This window comes from Chiloscyllium plagiosum, chromosome 17, assembly GCF_004010195.1.
Source record: "Chiloscyllium plagiosum isolate BGI_BamShark_2017 chromosome 17, ASM401019v2, whole genome shotgun sequence".
NCBI lineage: Eukaryota > Metazoa > Chordata > Chondrichthyes > Orectolobiformes > Hemiscylliidae > Chiloscyllium > Chiloscyllium plagiosum.
In genome coordinates, this window is record NC_057726.1 from 60,926,820 (window position 1) to 60,948,168 (window position 21,349).

A 21,349-nucleotide genomic window follows, 5' to 3' on the forward strand; every position below is an offset into this window, starting at 1 on the left:
TGAAGTTCCCTCTGATTTGGGCCAAGCAATCCCAGAACAAGTAAGGAAGTGTCAGGTGAAGGGGCAGGCTGTGCAGAAAGCCTATCTCTGGGCTTGAAAATGTGCGTAAAATTTAAAAAGTGAATAAATCAATTATTTTTGTACATGTTCATTCATGGGGTGAGGGCATCATTGACTATGCCAGCATTTAATGCCCATCCTAATTGCCTAGAGGACAATTAAAAGTCAACCACATTGATGTAAGTCTGGAGTCGCATGTAGGCCAGACCACCAATGTTTTCTTAAGTTTCCTTCCCCAAAGGACATTAGTGAACAGATGGGTTTTTGCAATAATTGACAATGAATTCATGGTCCTTAGACTCTTAATTCCAGATTTTCTTTTGAATTCCACTATAGTGGGATTCAAACCTGGTCCCCAGAACATTACTTGGGTCTTTAGATTAATAGTCCAGTGATAATACTACTAAGCCATCTCACTTCTCTGGACCTTTGGTGTGAGTCTGTCATTTACTTGTTCAGCAACATAAGCGGCACATTTTATAAGACTATAAGACATAGGAGTGGAAGTAAGGCCATTCGACCCACTGAGTCCACTCCGCCATTTAATCATGGCTGATGGCCATTTCAACTCCACTTACCCACACTCTCCCCAGAACCCTTAATTCCTTGCGAGATCAAGAATTTATCATCTCTGCCTTGAAGACATTTAACATCCAGGCTTCCACTTTATGCGTCAGTCTTTATAATGGAGAATACTATGAGCATCCAATTAATACTAAAGAATATAGTGGAGGAATTAAGTACCATCACCATTACTACAGATGTAGTATTAGACCAAGTATTGAGGCTAAAGGCAGATAAACCCCTTAGCCCTGATGGCTTGCAATTTTCCAAAAATCCTTGGATTCTAGAGAAGTACCAGAGGATTGGAAAACTGCCAATATGACACCCCTATTCAAAAAGGGAGGGAGGCTGAAAGCAGGTAACAATAGGCCGAGTAACCTAACATCTATTGATAGAAAAATATTGGAATCAATTATTAAGGGAGCAATAGCAGAACATTTGGAAAATCATCATCTAATCAAAAGTCAACATAGCTTCATGAAAGGGAAATCATGTCTGACTAATTTATTAGAGTTTTTTGAGGAAGTCTCAACCACAGCAGATAGAGGAGAACCAGGAGATATGTTGTATTTGGATTTGTAGAAGGTGTTTGTCAAGGTCCCTAATAAAGATTAAGCCATAAGATAAGAGCCCATGGTGTTGGAGATAATACATTGGCATGGATAGAGAGTTGCCTAATGGGCAGGAAACAATGAGTGGAGTTGGCAACATGTAACCAGTGAGGTTCCACAGGGATTAGTGCTGGGACCACAAATGTTTCCAATACGTATTATATCCTTGGCGGAAGGGAGTAAATGTACTGTAGCCAAATTTGCAGATGACACAAACGTAAGTGGAAAGGGAAGTTGTGATAGGGATACAAATATATGCAAAGAGATATTGATAGGTTCGGTAAGTGAGCAAAATAAATTGGCAAATGGAGTATAATGTGGAAAATGTGAAGTTGTTCATCTTGAAAGGGAGAAAAACAAACTATTATTTAAATGGAGAAAATTGTAGAAAGCTGCAATGAAAAGGAGTTGGGGGCTACTTGCGCATGAAAGCTAGCACACATGCAGCAGGTAATCACGGCCAGTCAGGCAGCATCTGAGAAGGAGAGTTGACATTTCAAGCATAAGCTCTTCATCAGGAAGAGGTTATGCTCAAAACGTCGACTCTTCTGCTCCACTGATGCTCCCTGACCGGCTGTGCTTTTCCAGCGCCACACCTTTTGACTCTGATCTCCAGCATCTGCAGTCCTTACTTTCTCCCAGCAGAATCAGGAAGACTAATGGAATGTTGGCCCTTATTTCAAAGGGTTGTGAGTAGAGAACTCTTACTGCAACTGTGAGAGGTGCTGGCGAGGCCACATCTGGAGTACTGAGAGTTGTTTTGGTCGCCTTATTTAAGATATTATTTCATTAGAGGCAGTTCAGGGAAGTTTCACTAGGATGATCGCTGATATGGAGGGATTGTCTTATGGGCAAAGGTTAAACAGGTTTGAACTCCACTCATTGGAATTTAAAAGAATTAGCGGTGATCTCATTGAAAAGTATAGGATTCTTAAGGGGCTTGACAGGATAATGACGATACAATGTCTGTCCTCGTGAGAGAGACTAGGTCCAGAGGGCATAATCTCAGAATTAAGGAGCACCAAATTAAGACTGAGATGAGAAGGAATTTCTTCTCTTAGAGGGTTGTGAGCCTTTGGAACTCCTTGCCATGGAGAGCCGTGGAGCAGAGTCCTTGTGTTTGTTAAGGCAGAAATACATTCTTGTTCAGTCGGGGAATTAAAGCAGGAAAGTGGACATGGGTTTTGGATCAGCGATGATCCTCTTAAATGATAGAGCAGGCTCAAGAAGCAATATGGCCCACTCATGTTCCTATTTCTTATGGTTTTTTGGTCTTATTACCATAACCCTAACCTTTTATTTTTATCTTTATCAGCTGATGCTTGAATGGCAGAACCCAGGATGGGGATCTGGCAAGAAGAGCCAGAAACATGCTGAACTTTCCTTCCATTTATTTTAGTGGAAGAATAACCCATTAGATTATGTTGACTTGCAAACCAGCCCACCCACTCCTGCGCCTCGCCACACTGTTGCTCAATTCGCCTTGCATTAAATTACCCTGGTCTCCTGTGTAGAGATAAAATATGTAAGTTGTGATAGGAAATTATTTATTTTTGCTGAAAACGTGTAATGACAGCAAACATAGAGCCTTACCTGGAGCATCATCTCTATGAACAACCACATGCGGAACATACGAAGTGGTGCTGCAATTAGGTACTGCATCAAGAAAAATGTTTAAATGTTATACTTGTTTACTTCAAAAGGAACAAAAATGAAATGATTTGCATTTCATTCAGGCCAAAAATATGGACAACTGGAAAATACAACATATATTATTAGATCAGTTTATAACTGGTAGTAGCGCTAATATAGATTTTAATACGTTTACTGTTCACACTAGTGATCAATTTGAAGGACATCCTTGCGAAGGTTTTCTGCTCATGGATAATGTCCTTTATTGATTACATGATCTAAAAACAAATAGGATTTCTTACAGTATCTATAAATTGTGCAAACATAACCACATGTAAGCAACAGACATTAAGTTCTGTTATAGGAGTAAGTCAAGGACATTTTTTTAGGAGGATGTACAATTTTGCTTGTGTTCTTATATTTAATGATGCATGCAAATGTATTGTGGCCTGCCATGATTTGAGATTTCTTATCATTTTCTATTTTAGAATTAATTTTCAAAACAAAATACATTCATGTTTTTTTTTAACGAAGAGCAGGGAGTTGTATCTCTTGGCATGATTATTAAAGTTAAAAATGCAAAATATCAATCTTTATTGTAAATGAAAGAAGTATGAAAACAAACCCGTTAGCCCTTAGGTGCCTGGTTTGTTGTGTTTGAGAAGTGAGATTAAGTTCAATGGAATTTGTGTCGACTATTTGCTCACTGACTGAGTGTGAATTAAAGCAGCTTAATGATTTGGATCTGGTCTTTGTTTCACCAAGAGCTTCAGGGGACATGTGAAAGACAGAGAGTATGCAGTTCATATCGCGAGATCCAGTTGTTACACCTGTTTATGTTGCGGATGTATTTATATTTATAGCTATTATTAGCTATTTGACAGTACAGCTACACTCCTAAAATCTAAGATGGTCAAGACGTTTTGCTGAAGCAATCACCACCACTGTTCCTGAGAACATATCTCAAGCCATTCCTAAATTTCTAACAAGGCTGTTTCAGAGACATAGATTTTGGCAGCACTACATACTGAGAAGTAATAAAACTTGAGCTTTCTTGACAGCAAGGGGTTTAGGCTTCATGGGCAGGTGGATCTAAAGCTTAATGGTTATATAATGTAGCGGATATAATGTATAATCTTTTTTGGGTAATATTTCTGATATTAAGTTATTGACACTGGGGAAACAGAGATTCACAAGTCATTTGTTAATCTCGTAGTCCATTAGGAAACCAACAGTAAAAAGACCCCAAGCTTCAGCCTATTTCTCTAAGCCATATACAACCATATGTCATCTTGGGGAGCAGAAGAGATGGAGCATAATGTATGTTATTACGACACCAATATTTTTGTCTAGTTGCTAGGAAACATTATTGCACCAGTTTATAAACATAGTATATGAAGTAACTTTCACAATTTAAAAATACAATGACATTAAAAGATAATTTTGTCACTTGCACATGGTCAGTACAAAATTTCTTTTAACAATCCTGCTTAAAGCCAGTGTTCTCACATACCTCATGGTACAATGCTGACAGGACGAATACTGAGGCTTGTCCTTCCCACTTTGAATAACCCTTTTCAATCAGTGGTCTATAAATATGTCTATTGTACAATAAAAATAACCTTTGTTATAGCATCCAAACTTGTTATAGCTCAATCTGTCCAGCTACTGTATAGTTACAGTAAACTAACAGTTACATAATATATTAGATCAATTTGTTATTTATTTCCTGTTCTAATTATTTGTTCTACTTGCCACAGTATTTCATTTTCACTGAAGGGAGTCCATAAGAGTTAAAACTGTATTCTTATTATCCAACAACACTCCAATTCTTAATTGATATAATGGTAGAATTATTAAAATCAACCAACTTGATTGTGATAGAAGGAAAGATTGAATGCATTTATTTGCCAATGAATTCTATAGTCTTCCTCATTCACACAGATGAATAAACAAAAACAATTATTGGAAGTTATAGTTTTAAGGCTTTAATCTTGAGTTTGCCATGAATATAATGAGTGTTTGTAACGAATGCTTAGATGAATTACAAGGAACTGCTGAAAGAAGACATCAATAGCTGGAGGGACATAGCAGAGACTAATAAGAAAAAGGAAGAATACAAGGCCAAACTATTTCAATAAAGATAAGCAGTGGGACCAACAAATTCAGTGAACACTAGATGTCAAGGAAAATCTAGGATTGGATAAAGAGGATAAGGGAGGCCTAAGGCAGATACCAAGGCTCAAAGCAGCAGAAGCCGTAGAGGAGTATAGAATGTGCAAGAAGGAATGTAAAAAAGAAACTAAGAGAGAAAAGGGGGGCAGGAAAGGATAATTGCAGATAAAATAATGGAAAATTCTAATTTATTATACAAGTATATTAAGGGTAGATGAATAAATAGAGAAAGAGAGCAGGGCTAATGAAGGACCAAGTGATTAATGTATGTGGAGACAAAGTATATAGGTAGGGTTCTTTACGTCGGTTTTGACTGTGAGAGGGATGATGTTGGTATAGAAATTAGGGAGAAAGACTGTGATATAATTAAAGAAATTAGCACAGTCGGGGAGGAGATTCTGCTTGAGTGGTAGACTTAAAAGTAGATAAATCACCAGGGGGTGGGTGAAATGTATCCAAGGTTATTAAGTGAGGCAAGGAAGGAAATAGTAGGAGCATTTGGAATAATTTTCAATTCTTCTCTAGCCACAGGATAGGTGCCAGAAAAATAGAGGACAGTCAATGTGGTATTGTTTTTCAAGAAGGATGGGAAAACCAGGAAACTACAGTCAGTCAAACCTTAGTGGTGGAAAAACTATTAGAAGTAATTCTGACGGTCAAAATTAATTTACACTTGAAGTGATAGGAACTAATTAAGAACAGCCAGCATGATCTTAAGCAGAGATCCTGTCTGACCAACTTGACTGAATTTTTCAAAGAGGTGACTAAGTGTGTAGTTGAGGGTAATGTTTGTGATATAGTGTACTTGGATTTCAGCAAGGCTTTTGATAATGTTCCACATGGGAGACTGACAGAAAAAGAAGAGCATAGGATCCAAGGCAAGTTGGTAATTGGATCTAGAACTGACTGAGTAACAGGAAGCTGAGCCAATGGTTGACGGTTGTTTTTGTGACTGAAAGCCTGTGTCCAGTGGGGTCCCACAGGGATCAGTGTTGGAACACTTGCAGCTTGTGGCATATTTAATCAGAGAGGATATTACAGGAGGATTTACAGGAGTGTATAGATGGGCTGGTCAGGTAGGCTGATCAGTGACAAATGGAACTCAACCTGGATAATAGTGCAAGGTGATGCATTTGGATAGGACAAATAGAGCAAGGGAACACTTGTTGAATAGTAGGACCCTGAGGAGCAGTAAGGATCAGAGAAACCATGGTGTGCTTGTCCACTTGTCCCTTAAACAGGTAGATAATGTGGTGAAGAAGGAAAATGGGATACTTGTCTTTATTACCAAGGCATCGAGTTTAGGAGCAGGGAGGCTATGCTGAAACTGATAAGATGTTGGTTAGGCCATAGCCAGAGTATTATGTGCAGTTCTGGATTCCACATCATAGGAGAGATGTAATTGCTTTGGAGATGTTGTAGAGGAGATACACCAGGATGTTGCCTGGGCTGGAGAATTTTAGTTATGAAGTTAATTTGGATAGACTGGGGTTGTTTTCCTTGAAGCAAAGGAGACTAAAGGGGTATATAATTGAGTTGTGTAAAATTATGGGGGAGTAGACAGGGTAGATGAGTGTAGTGATTGTAATGAGGTCAGCCAGCTGGACCTCATAGAATATGAGCTCCCTGATTGGGGCTGTTATTCTGGTCCAACCAAGGAGCCCTGTCCGACAGATACATTCAGGAGTGTCAGAAATTCTTTCATCCTGAGAGCTGGCTCTCAGGGAGCTAAATCAGTGTTAAAGACTCTCTATGTGCAAATAAAGGGTAACTTGGTGATGGGATGCTGGCCTCTGTGGAGTTATTTCAATGGGAAGAACCATTTTCTCTTAGTGGAGGGATCAACAACTGGGGGTATAGATTTAGGGTAACAAGCAGGAGGTTTAGAGGGGCTATGAAGAAATGTTTTGTCACCCAGAGGATGGTGGGAATCTGGAACTCACAGCCTGAAAAGATCATAGAGGTAGAACATTCAAAAAATGTGATAAGTATTTAAATGGGCACTTGTGATGCCAAAGGTATAGGTAAAGTGTTGGAAAATGAGATTAGAACATTTAGGTGCTTGTTTTTGACTGGTGCAGACTTTGATGGTTTGAAGCGCCTTTTTCTATGCTGTAGACCTCATTTTTTCTAGCTCCAGATAAAAACATGGCTGGAGAAAAGAAGTATTTACATAGTGTGGAAGATCAAACACAAAGCAAGTATCTTATTTTCTTCTTAATTATTATTTTTGTTTTCAAATCAGTTCATAACTTTACTCCTCTAGCTCAGCAACCAACTAAACCTCCTTCAGTTCTGCCCTCTTTTGTATCCCCCTTTCCTCTGTCTTACTTTATACCTTTAGTCTTCTGTGCCCTAAATGCTCGAATTCCTCCCTAAATTTACTTCTCGCACACATTCTCTCTCTCCACTTCAATGAGCTTGTTGCTATTGAAAATATATTTTCATTGTTTACTCTATAAAATACATCCATGACACTTCGAGCAAACTTCCTTATAGCTTTCACTGCTGTAAGTGCAGAACAATCCCCAATTCTTCAGTCTCTATTCCATGTTACACTGCTAATTCTATAGCTAACACTTTGGTATCAGCATTCTATCTGTGATCTACAAAATTAGACCTTCTTGTAAAGCAAAGTAATTGAGCATGCAACAGATAAAGATTTTCTATAATTGATTTTCTACCAAATAACAACTAGTTGAACATTTAGAGCACAGCTTGAAAACCTCAAAAAATGTGCTACTATTGATTATATTGGTAGTTGCTTGACTACATCACAGTTTAGATATTGCAATCTCATTCCATATCACCTGTGCCATGACAGGTATTGATGATTGCTAAACTGTCTTATCCAGTCTACTGCCTTCAGCCAGGCTCCCAAACAGTGGAGGTAACAGAAGCAGTGCAGCAAGAAAATTAATGGTGAGGGTCTCGAAGATCCATCCAAGCTAGTCCTAACTAGGTAGCACTTCACTACCAACCTCTCAGTTTCTAACCATCAGGAGCTACAGTGTGACTTTAATGCTAGGTCAATCCTAAAGTCAACATTAATAAGCACCTGTGAACACATCCTTTCTTTCTATCAGGAAACATCACTACTGCTTTGACTAAAATGACCAAGAGATACAGGAACCAATCAAGCATAATTACAAAGCATTCATTGACTGGAAACATCAAAAGACGAAAGCTTAAGAGAAAACCAGCAGTCCTATAGACAGCTGAAGGCAATAAAAAAAGCATAAAACCTATGACATAGAGAACAAATGATGGGTAGAACATGCACAGAGATCCAACAGATTGCAGATATCAAGAACATATGCAATTTCTTCAGTGTTGTCAAGACTATCTATGGCTCAAGCTCGCAAGGGCCCACACCACCTGGTTGAGTTGTAAAGAAAAAAGTAGACTTTAGATAGAAATAAACCCTTACGGCTCTCCAACTTATAGCTTTCAGTGCAGGCTAAAACAGCATTCATGGTTTACAAGGCATCAGTGATTGCTGTGCTTCTATATGCTTTCACTGAAGCAATTACTCTACTCTGAAATTGTTCACAGGAGATATCCAGAAGGACAGCAAAATTATTCCTGAAGTAATCAAAAATGCCTATCAACTGATGAAAGGTCATGGTTTTTGATTGATCAGAATAAAGAAAGCTAATTTGGGAAGGAGCTGAACACATAGAGATACTTCTACAAGACTGTGCAGAAACAAAGTCAAGGCATTGGAGGGAATGCACAAATCTTCAAACAACCCACTTACCCAATCCCCTAAGCACATCCTGTGCCACGTACAGAGTCTGTAGATTGATTATCATTATTAATGATTATTGCATTGTATATAATCAGTATTATTATTTCATAGCCAATCAAGTAGAAGCCAATCATGCTCAATCATGAGACAATAGCTAAGAAATAAATTTAAAAATACGCAGTTGACTTATCTTTTGCTTCCCTTGAAGGCAGTGATATTGCTAATTTCATTCCTGCTCACCCTACTCACCATTATTCCTATAGACTTTGCCAGAGAATTAAAAATGACCATCCTTCTTCAACAATATGCCATTGTTGCTTCCAGATTGAACTATTTCAACATCTCGTGATACATCTTCCAATCTTCACAAATAAATTTCATTCAAGCTTTTGGCCAGCATATGTAATACTCAATTCTTTGACTTGGTCTCCATTTTTTCTCTCAGGTCTGTTTGAACAGCTTTGCAATGTCTTTTTGGTCATAAAAGCAATTTAAATACAAATTGTAGTAAGAAGGTGTGATGAAACTTCCTGCAGAAGCAGGCCTATATCTACTTCACAACATCTTTAATTGATGCCTTTAGCATTGTAGAGTGCAGAAGCCATTTCCTTAAGCTGCAATTTAGCAATGTATGAGAATCATATAGGAAATGTATATCACAACCTAACTCAGTGGCAACACTTAATGCCTTTGAACTATAAAATTGCAGCTAATAAGCTTAACTCTGGGAAGTGAACTCAATCTAGACGTACATTTATTGCAATACTGATGTAGTACTGCACTGCTGTATTCGCTATCATTTAAAAAGGAGATATTAAATTGAGTCCCACTTTCTTCTGGTGGATGCATTTAAATGGTACTATTTAATGACAAATTGGAAGTTTTCCTCTGGCATCCTAGATAATGTTCACTCTTCAATTAGCATCGTTCAAAATAGATTCTCTTTAGATCATTTTCTGCTTGAAGGACCTTGCTGCATGAAATATCGTTGCTCCCTTTTCCTATTGGAAAGATGTCGCGAAATTTGAAAGGGTTCAGAAAGGTTTTAAAAGGATGTTGCCAGGATTGAAGCATTTGAGCTACCGGGCTGGTTTCCCTGGAGCGTCAGACGCTGAGGGGTGACCTTATAGAAGTTTATAAAATCATGAGGGATAAATAGACAAGGTCTTTTCCGGGTGGGGGACTCCAGAACTAGAGGACACAGGTTTAGGGTGAGAGGGGTAAAACTTAAAAGGGACGTAAGGGGCAACTTTTTCATGCATCAGTGGTGCGTATGTTGAATGAGCTGCCAGAGGAAGTGGTGGAGGCTGGTACAATTACAACATTTAAAAGGCATCTGGATGGGTATATGAATAGGAAAGGTTTAGAGGGATATGGGCAAAGTGCTGGCAAAAGGGATTAGATTAGGTTAGGATATCTAGTTGTCACAGACAAGTTGGACCGAAAGGTCTGTTTCTGTGCTGTACATCTCTATGACTTTATGTAAAAACAGCGATTGTACTTTAAAAGTAATTCATTGAAAATTTTGAGGTATCCTGAGCTAACAGTAAAATGCTGTATAAGAAAAAGTGATCTGTTAATTTCATACTGGATTTCTCAAAATGAACTTTTAAATTCATTCTTTGGAAGTGGGAATGCTGGCAAGACCAGAATTTATTGCCCCTCTTCAATTGCCCTTGGTGGCAATGTCCTGCTTTTTAAACTGCTGCACTCTATGCGGTGACATATTCTCACTACTGTCAGTTGGGGAATTCCAGAATTTTGACCAGCAATGATGAAGGAACAGTGATGTGTTTCCAAGCCAGGATGAAGTGTGAGTTGGAGAGGAACTTGAAATTGGTGCTGCACCCATGTGCCTACAGCCTAAGCCCTTTTGAGGTGGTAAAGGGTGCAGATCCGAAAGGTGATATCAAAGAAGCCATGATGTGTTGCTGCAGTACAGTTTGCAGATAATACACACCACAGCTATGTGCATCTGTGATGGAGGGAATCAATGGTTAATTTGCTGGATGAAGTACTAATCAAGTTTTCCTGAGCAGCTCTTTAATAGTGTAGGGATTAGAGTTCACGCCAACAGTAATATTTAGTTCTTTTTTAAATGCATGCTTGGCTAAATCCAGTACAGTTAACCTTACCTCATGTACCACTTGTGAAGAATAATATTTGAGTTTGACCAGAAGTAAGTGAGAGTCTCAGAGTTCCTGTACAGAATATAAAAACGTTGAAACCCTCAGTTTTTCATAGTTTTATTTTCTTCTATGCATAAAGGCAGAATTAGAGGTTAGACAGTGAGATAACAGAACACTTAAGTGTTGTTTCATTAAGAAAATCAGCTAACTATACAAAAGAGAAACAACATAAAATAATAACTTATCCGGAAATACAGTACAGTCAGCTTGAACCGCACGGCGTATGAGCCTTTTGGATTTACTAAGAGGTGATTTTCCAAAAGATCATTGGACCGACAATGCACCTTCCTTTTTAAGAATTACAGTCTGCCTTTGACTGACTGGTTCTAACCTGTTATGATTCTGAGTCTCTTGCTGAATGCTTGCTGCTAATAAATAGTGATTAGCATTGCAGCTATCATTTAAAAGAGCAGCCAGCATAAAGCTAACAGATACGTGCCATACATTGACACAGTATGGGTTAATTGTAAATAATGATTCCCATGCACTTTTCTGATAGAAATCAATTTATTTGTTAAGAAGTGGCATTATAAAAAGACGAAATCTACCCCAATGCGTCTTGCTACAGTACAGTATCCTACTAAGAGGCCATTCTTCTTTTGTAAGCCTGGGTAGTCAGTTTCAATAAACTATTTAATTGCTAGGATCATTGTAGCCATACTTGATCTTGTGGTAGTCAGAGCCAGTTTCAGAAAAGGTCACTTGAGGGGATTCCTTATTTTTCCTTCTTCAATCCATAGTGATGCTAAGTATGTATCCATAACAATCCTGCAGATTGAAGTCAGCTGCACCAGCATAAACCAATGGATTACATTTTGAATTTCTTGAGACTTTTTAAGTGAGTTACTTACTGCCCTAACCCAGCTGACTCATTGGGGCTCTTAGCAATTTTTACAGGACGAATGGAAACTTGGCTGAAATTGACCCTGCATGGAGAAACCCCAGTCTCATTCAACACAATGTTAAACAAAGTCCAAATAGGGGTTATAAGAGATAATTTTCACTGTAGTGCATCCATTGAAGGTTCCATTCTTATTGCATACCATTGACCAAGGTTAGCTATTCAGAGACAATGAGGTCTGCATATGCTGGAGATCAGAGTTGAGAGTGTGTTGCTGGAAAAACACAGCACGTTAGGCAGCATCTGTGGAGCAGGAAAATTCACGTTTCGGGCCGGAGCCCTTCATCAGGAATGAGGCTGGGAGCCTCTGGGGTGGAGAGATAAATGAGAGGGGGGTGGAGCTGGGGAGAAGGTAGCTGAGAGTGCAATTGGTGGATGGAGGTGGGGGTAAAGGTGGTAGGTCGGAGAGGAGGGTGGAGCGGATAGGTGGGAAGGAAGATTGACAGGTGGGACAGGTCATGAGGGCGGTACTGGGCTGGAAGGTTGGACCTGGGGTAAGGTGGGCGGAGGGGAAATGAGGAAAATGGTGAAGTCGACATTGATTCCCTGGAGTTGAAGGGTTCCGAGGCAGAAGATAAGGCGTTCTTCTTCCAGGCATTGTGTGGTGTGGGAGTGGCGATGGAGGAAGCCCAGGACCTGCATGTCCTCGGCGGAATGGGAGGGGGAGTTGAACTGTTCAGCCATGGGGTGGTGGGGTTGATTGGTGCGGGTGTCCCGGAGATGTTCTTTAAAGCACTCTGCGAAAGGCGTCCAGTCTCCACAATGTAGAGGAGACTGCACCGGGAGCAACGGATACAATAAATGAAGTGTGGAAGTGTGGGTGAAACTTTGATGAATGTGGAAGACTTCTTTGGGGCCTTGGACGGAGGTCAGGGGGGAGGTGTGGGCGCAGGTTTTGCAATTCCTGCGGTGGCAGGGAAAGGTGCCAGGTAGGGAGGGTGGCTTGTTGGGGGACGAGGACCTGACCAGGTGGTTGCAGAGGAAACGGTCTTTGCGGAAAGCAGATAGGGTGGGGAGGGAAATATATCCCTGGTGATGGGGTCCATTTGTAGATGTGGACCTCCTACAAATGTCCACCTACAAATGGACCCCACCACCAGGGATATATTTCCCTCCCCACCCCTATCCTCTTTCCACAAAGACCGTTCCATCCGCGACTACCTGGTCAGGTCCATGCCGCCCCCAACAAGCCATTGTTCCTCCTGGCACCTTGCCCTGCCACCGCAGGAATTGCAAAATGTGGGCCCACACCTCCCCCCTTTAAAGTACAGAGCATTTTAGAGAACATCTCTGGGACACCCGCACCAATCAATCCCACCGCCCCATGGCTGAACATTTCAACTCTTCCTCCCACTCTGCCAAGGACATGCAAGTCCTGGGCCTCCTCCATCGCCACTCCCTTACCACCCGATGCCTGGAGGAAGAACACCCTATCTTCCGCCTCGTATCCCTTCAACCCCAGGGCATCATTGTGGACTTCACCAGTTTTCTCATTTCCCCTTCCCCCACCTTACCCCAGTTTCAACCTTCCAGCTCAGCACCGCCCTCATGACCGGTCCCAACTGTCAATCTTCCTTCCCACCTATTCGTTCCACCTTCCTCTCTGACCTATCACCTTTAACCCCACCTCCATCCACCAATTGCACTCTCAGCTACCTTCTCCCCAGCCCCACCCCCTCCCATTTAACTCTCCACCCCCGAGACTCCGAGACTCATTCCTGATGAAAGGCTGCGGCCCGAAACATCCGCTCCTCGGATGCCGCCTGACCTGCTGTGCTTTTCCATCAAAACACTCTCAACAAGGTTAGCTATTGTATATTTCAATGCAAATTACTTTTTAGGGAAACAACTGTTTTCTCCTTCATGGGCATGAAGGTCATATTGTGCAGTAAAGCACCTACCACCAGTCTCGATAAAATCTCCGATCTCCAAACCGCATCAGCTCAGCAATAAAGTTCAAAGTTGAATGGAAAAACCAATGGAAAAATATGAGCCACATGAAGTGATTGGGAATCTGGAGGAGAAAACAAGTATTACTGGATATTCTTTAATCTAATATTTTTTGCTAGGTGCTTATTTAAATAGCCATGAAAACAGGTCATTCTGTACTGCTCTCCTGTATTATATATTTTCAGTTCTTTTGTTGCTTTGATATTGCATGCACCAGCTCACTTGCACTAGAAAACTGACATTGACATGGACATTGTTACAGAGACTATTATATCAATGTAACCTGTAAATAGTTGCTCACAGACAAACTAACTATTTCTTGTTTTGTGTAAGAAACTCTTCTAGTTAAATTAGCACATAATTGCCTCTATCATATTAGATGAAGCAAACCCTATAGATCCCTAGACTTAAAGGAGATAACGGTAGCAAATCTACTACAGGTGAGATGCAGACTCAGAGCATACAACAAAGGACTATGGTCATATTATTCAATATTTAAATATTCAACAGTGCCAGTCAAGGCACAATAGAATCCCTTGTGAACTGAACTAGATATTGTATTTTTAAAAAAATACCCTCAAACATATTTCTTCACTGATTGTGAATCTGAATGAAAATATATTTCGTAGCGTGAAGCTGCATGCGTATCCCGTCAAAATTTGTTTTATAATTCTTCATTAAGTAGATTGAATTGCCTTGGGGTGTTTAACTATGTTAAAGGTGTTTCCTACTATAGCTAATAAAGAAGTTAAAGATCGCATTAGAGCAAAGGAATTGTCTTAAAAGGATGCCAGAAAAAGTGATAGGTCTGAGGATTTGGAGCCCAGCATAATATGACCAAGAAGCTAATAAATAAATGGAATATGAATGCAAACTAGCTAAACACATAAAAGCAGAGAGTAAAAGCTTCTTTTGGTATTTGAAAAGCAAAAGATTAGTCGGACAAATGTGTGTCTATTATACTATCACTGTAAAGCTGCAGCAAAGACACTTTGTGCTCAGGGACATACACACATCTCACAAACTGGATTGGGCTGGACCTCTTCAGTCACTGCCTTAGCGTTCATTGTGAGCATACCTGAATGCTCACAGCATCTTTGCTTTGCCTTTTTGTGCTTTGCTCCTTCATCTATATTACTAATGTCATGCTGTGCCAGGTACCATAGAAACAATGTCTGGCCTCAGTCCAGTTAATAGGAATAGCTTCTGTCAGGGAATCCCAGCACTGTAAGTCATCATAGCCTTCAATACCAAACCAGACCCCACTCAGGGCAGTCAGAGACAGGGGTATCCTCTGCTCAAAATGATGAGGAGCTGTATCATGGGCAGCACAATACCTGTCTTGAGTTTTTCTGCCCTAATGTGGGCTGGTTTCCTCGTATGAGAGACGACCAAGTATTAAAGAAGAGGAAAGTGGGTGGGACAGCTGTTACTGTATTGTGATGGGAGGTTTCCTGAGTAAATGAGTAGTCAGCACAGAGGGTATGCAGCATTAGTGCAGGTGCCGTTTGGGTAGGTAAGTGTGATGTTACAGGAATTAGTGGTAGAGTGTGATCCTTAGTGAGAAATGGATGCATTAGCAGAAATAGAGTTTGTTGAGGCATTGGAGAGAGATATTGTACTAACCTTGGATTGCTGAAGGTCATTGACCTTCTTCCTTCAGTACTGGACATTCCTCCAGAAGCCTGAGACTGCTTCAACAGAGGTGGCAATTTTGGACAAGGATGGCATAGTCTGTGTTGTAGTCTCTACTGCTTATCCAGGGGAAGGGAAAGCCTTGCCCATGTACCACCCCATTGAGTAGGGTATGCAGGACCATGCCTGCAAAGTGGAGCGAGGATTTCCCTCTGTCAGCCATGTCTGCGGCAAATGTTAAGGTAGTTCTAGACTAACAGTGTCTGCCTATGTGTACAATGGTTTTAACAGTGGCGCTGGTAAGAGGAATGCCAGTCAATTCTGAGATCTCCAGTGAGCAGCAGGTTGCTGTCGGAATGGAGCCTCGTAAAATGGTGTGGAAATAGAGCTTGATTCTCACTGTGACGGCTCAAATGGCAATTAACGTTTTGAATTTGGTAAGACATGGTGAGAAAAGATGCTCTGCATTATGGTAAAATTTACTTTACCAAACTCAATTAGAGTTGCACTTGGTTGAAAAAAACATAAGATCGCACTCTTTGTGGATGGCTTCACAGAAGAAGACATGGAAAGCCCCTTAGAAATACTAGCCAATGAAGGGGCTTGTCAAACTGAGGAATAATCACCTTAAATCTGTGTCTCCTTGTAATTAGCCTCTCTACTAGGGAAAACAGACCTTACCTGTTCGCACTGGCCAAGCCCCTCATTATTTTGTATAATTCAATTAAGTCACCCCTCGACCTCTTCTGTTCTAAAGAAATCACCTGAAACATCCTCACATTTTCTTCAGAACTGCAGTTTTCAAGCCCTGGTAACATTCTTGTAAATGTCCTCTGTACTCTCTTGCGAGCAGTTATGATTTTCGAATAACAATGACTATACACAAAACTCCAGCTATGACCTAATCAGTATTCACTGCTTTTGTATTCAATACTTCTTCCAATGCAGGAAAAGTTCTCATGCTTTCCTTTATCTCTCTGCCCTGACACCTTCAGGTACGTGGATACTCCATGACATTTCACCTGCCCTACTCCTCTCATTATCCATGTATGTGTATTAATTTGATTTGTTTGCCCTTCCCAAATACATAACCTTGCATTTCTCCAATTTATTTCCATTTGCCAGTTTTCTGTTTACTCAACCAAACCAGTATTGTCATCCTGGAGGGTGTCATGTGAATATGCTCATAAGTTATTTTGATAGGTAAGGTAAGCAAAAGGAGAATGTATTAGTGGTTGCAACACAGAGTGAAGAATCAAATTCAGATAATTCTGAATTGTTCATTCCTTTAAATTAAATTAGACAATGAGGGAGGTAACTCAAAAATTTGGATTAATTATTGAGTTACCTCCCAGAGGAAAATCAAAATGACCTGATGGAGTTTCTACAATCACGGAAGGAGATATATGGGAATAAGCTGGGAAATACTAATCTAATTATGCATGATACTGATCTCAGAAGTGCAGTTCCAATTAAGCATTTATAGATTTCCACTTATAGATTTAACACTCAAAAGTTGGCACGAATCAATAAAAGATTAAACACATGTCCAAAGACAATATAATTGAAGTGAGTTGTAGCGAATGCAGCTCACCCATATTTATATTACCAAAACCCACAGATGGTACCCAACGATTATATGTGGACTATTGCAAAGTCAATGCAATTATGAAATCTGATTTAAATCCTATTCCACATCTGGAAGACTGTATTGAAAAGGTGGGACAAGTAACTTATACTCCTAATTCAGTTTTACTCAGAGGATATAGGCAGGTGTCTAAAACAGTGGAGGAAGTTTTAGCTTTGTGATGCCACGGATGCTGCCTGAATTGCTGTGCTCTACTAGCACTACTGATCCAGAATCTGGTTTCCAGCATCTGCAGTCATTGTTTTTACCTTGTACCAGTTTAAAATCATGCCATCTGGTAAGAAAACTGTGCCAGCCACAAATAAAGACTAGCCAATAAAGTCATTTCGGGATGATCCAACTGTGGATGTACATTGACGATCTGGTGATTTTCAGTCACACATGGAAGGAACATGAAGCATCTATCAGAATTGTTCGATTGATTTTGGTAGACAGGCTTGGTGATAAATCTGGCTGAGAGTGAGTTCACAAAAACCAAGTCACGTTCCTGGGCTATGTCACTGGACATGGAAAGATGGTCCCATGAAATGTGAAAACGAAGATTATTGGGGAATTTCCCATACCATTGATGAAGAGGGAAGTACTGTTATTCCTGGGACTCAGTGTTCTTTTATCTAAAGTTTGTACTTAATTTTAGCAGTGTGGTTGCTCCACTGACTGACATGTTGAAGAAGTGCAGAAAGGTTCAGTGGACAAATGAATGTCAGAAGGCATTTGACAGTCTGAAAGCAATGTTGACTATTGCCCCAGTGTTAGCCACACCTAACCACACAAAGCTATTCAAGGTGACTATTAATACAAGTGATGTATCCATATTGTATTTGTGCAAGAAGATAATTAGAAGATAGAAAGACATATTGGATATTTTCCCAGAACATTTAATAAACATCAACCAAAATATTCCATGATTGAGAAGGAGACCTTGAGTTTGGTGTTGGCATTGCAACATTTCAATATTTATATTGCCAATAATGTGGCTGAGACAATTGTATATATTGATTAAAACCCCTTCAAGTTTTTGTAAAATTTTAAGATAAAAAATCCATACTATTTCGATGGAGTTTATTATTGCAGCCATTCAATTAGAAAATCATACAGATGGCAGGATGAGAGAGCATTACTGCTGATGCATTGTTGTGACTATGATGAAAGAAGATAGAAGTGTTCTGTGGCTGATAGAAAAGGACTGAAATGAACGGTTGTAGTGAATGTTTGCATGCATTGAGTCACTGTCATGTATATGTATTCTGGTATACTAATATAGGACTAAAGGTTTTTAAAAATGAGCTTTGTTCATTGAAGTTTTTTTTTTAAGTGTGGAGGTGTGACAATGCTACAGCTTTTAAGAGATGTATTTTGTCCTGGATTTTTTTGAAGAGAGGTTTTAAGACACAAGTGGTGAGCTGTCTATTTGAATCCAAATAGACCTTGTGAGCTTGTGAGACCTTGGTGTTTTTTTTTAAGTTGGAACAATAGAAACAGCCTGAATTGGGGTCAAGCTCCCACAGAACCAGGCAATTTATTTTTAGTTTTTTTGGTCACAGCTGCTGGGGTCTTTCAAGCTGGATGTGGAAGCTGTTTTTCCTCTCATTACTATAGCTAAAAGCTGGGGTTCTCTTCTTGCTGCTAGAATTGCTTGTGAGCCAATCTATTTTACTGAATTTGCCTTTGCCTAGGGTGTGTTAATGGGATGTTTCTATATTGAAACAGTTACTGTTAAATCTATTGTTCTGTTAAGTTTTCCAATAGAATTGTTATTCCCCTTCTTTCATTTGTTGTATTTTAACTATTTGGTGTATCAATGAAGTGTGTTTTGCTTCGGGATTGGTAATTTGACCAATCAAATTGCATCCGGAATGCCTTTAAAATAAGAAACAGTTATGTCTGAGCTATCTTGTTAATATATTTCGAGGGGGTTTAGTCTGGTCCACAGAACCTACTCTTAGCAAGAGAATGCTGTTTATTCCTGACTAATCATGACTTTTCAAGTAACAATTATTCCAATCCCTCAGTGTTGATTCTTGTGATTGTCCCACATCAAGGTTAGATTGACTGGTGTATAGTTTTTTGGCCCATCCCTCATAACTTTTCAAATAATGGTAAAATGTTTGCAGATCTTCAATTCTCTGGTACCTCACTTGTATTTTCTTTTTGAAATAAAGCTCAGCATTTAATTTGCCTTCTTATCAGCTGCTGAACTTGTATGCAAGCATTTTGTGATTTATGCAAAAGTATCTCTATAGCCTTACACAGTCTTTCTCCACTTAAGTAATATTCAGCTCCACTATTTTTCCTGCCAAAGTACATAACTTTACATTTTCACATATTCCAACTGCCAAGTTTTTTTGGCCACACACTTAACCTGTCTATATCCCTCTACAGACTCTTTGTGCCTCCTCACAATTTGCTTTCCTACCTATAGTGCATCCACTTCCCAAATCCAAATCATCAATTGTACATAATTATTGCCTCAGCACTGATCCCTGTGGTACTCCGCTAGTTACAGGTTGCCATTCTGAAAACGCACCCCTTATCCCAACTCTCTGTCTTCTATGAATTAGCTAATTTTCCACCTATGCTAATGTACTACCGCCAGTACATGGGTTCTTATTAAGTAGCCTAATGTCCTTTAGGAAATGCCTCTGGAAAATCAAATATATTACATCCACTGTTCCCCTTTAACTACATTACTTGAAATTCTAATAAATTTATCAGGCGTATTTTCCCCTTCAAGAACCTGTGTATTAATGTATTACATATTTCTAAAAATATGTAATACATTAATACATCCTTTGTAACAGATCCCTGTATTTTCCCAATAACATGTTAAGCTTAGCGAGTTTTGAGAAGATTTGTAGCTCAGGTTGGGGTTCTGGATGTAGGTTTGCTCGCTGAGCTGGAAGGTTCATTTCCAGACGTTTCATCACCCTACTGGGTAACATCTTCAGTGGGCCTCTGGGCGAAGCACTGTTGATAATACCTGCTTTCTATCAAATGTTTGGGTTTCTTTGGGTTGGTGATATCATTTCCTGTGGTGACATCATTTCCTGTTCTTTTTCGCAGAGGGTGGTAGATGGGGTCTAACTCGATGTGTTTGTTGATTGAGTTCCGGTGGGAATGCCATGCTTCTGGAAATTCTATTGCGTGTCTCTGTTTGGCTTGTCCTGGAATGGGTGTGTTGTCCCAGTTGAAGTGGTGTCCTTCTTCAACTGTACGTAAAGATACTAGTGAGAGCGGGTCATGTCGTTTTGTGGCTAGTTGATGTTCATGTATCCTGGTGGCTAGTTTTCTGCCTGTTTGTCCAATGTAGTGTTTGTTACACTCCTTGCATGGTATTTTGTAAATAACATTAGTTTTGCTTGTTGTTTGCAAAATACTTCTGCAAAACTAATGTTATTTACAAAACAAATACTGTGCAAGGACTGTAACAAACACTACATTGGACAAGCAGGCAGAAAACTAGCCACCAGGATACATGAATATCAACTAGCCACAAAACGACATGACCCTCCCTCACTAGTATCCTTACATACAGATGAGGAAGGACACACTTCGACTGGGACAACACATCCATCCTAGGACAAGCCAAACAGAGACAAGCACGAGAATTCCTAGAAGCATGACATTCAAACTGGAACTCTAGCAACAAACACATCGAGTTAGACCCCATCTTCCACCCCCTGAGGAAAAGAACAGGAAATAACATCACCACTGGAAATGATGTCACCACAGAAAATGACATGACCAACCCAAAGAAACCCAAACATATAAATAGAAAGCAGGAATTATCAATAGTGCTTCACCTGGAGGCCCACTGAAGATATTACGTAGTAGGGTGATGAAACATCTGGAAATGAACCTTCCAGCTCAGCGAGCAAACCTACATCCAGAACATGTTAAGCTGGCCTATACTTCCTTTTTCTGTCTACTTCCCTTTTTGAATGAAGGTGTTACATTGGCAGTTTTCCAATTCTCAGAACCTAAGGATTTTTGGAGGATTACTACCAATATATCTAATATCTCTGTATCTTCCTTTAATATCCTGGGATACATCCCATCAGGTCTAAGAGACTTAATGGCTTTTAGCTCTATTAGTTTCCCTAGCACTTTCTTTAATCATTGTTAATTACATTTACTTCCTCTCCCTCTTTTTGCTTGACTGTGTATTATTTTTGGAAGGCTATTAGTATCCTCTACAGTGAAGACCGATTGTAAAATACATATTCAACTCTT

At 39.8% G+C, this 21,349-nt stretch overlaps 1 protein-coding gene across 1 annotated transcript in view; it reads right to left on the reverse strand.

Moving 5' to 3' along the window:
• Positions 1 to 21,349, reverse strand: part of LOC122558555 (diacylglycerol O-acyltransferase 1-like) — a 175,656-nt gene that overhangs the window by 11,304 nt on the left and 143,003 nt on the right. The window contains exons 10-13 of the mRNA XM_043707286.1: positions 13,785 to 13,897; positions 10,929 to 10,994; positions 4,381 to 4,468; positions 2,829 to 2,891 (exon numbers count right to left, since the gene is read on the reverse strand). Coding sequence (XP_043563221.1) covers positions 2,829 to 2,891; positions 4,381 to 4,468; positions 10,929 to 10,994; positions 13,785 to 13,897 — 330 coding nt within the window. The remainder of the gene's footprint in view (positions 1 to 2,828; positions 2,892 to 4,380; positions 4,469 to 10,928; positions 10,995 to 13,784; positions 13,898 to 21,349) is intronic.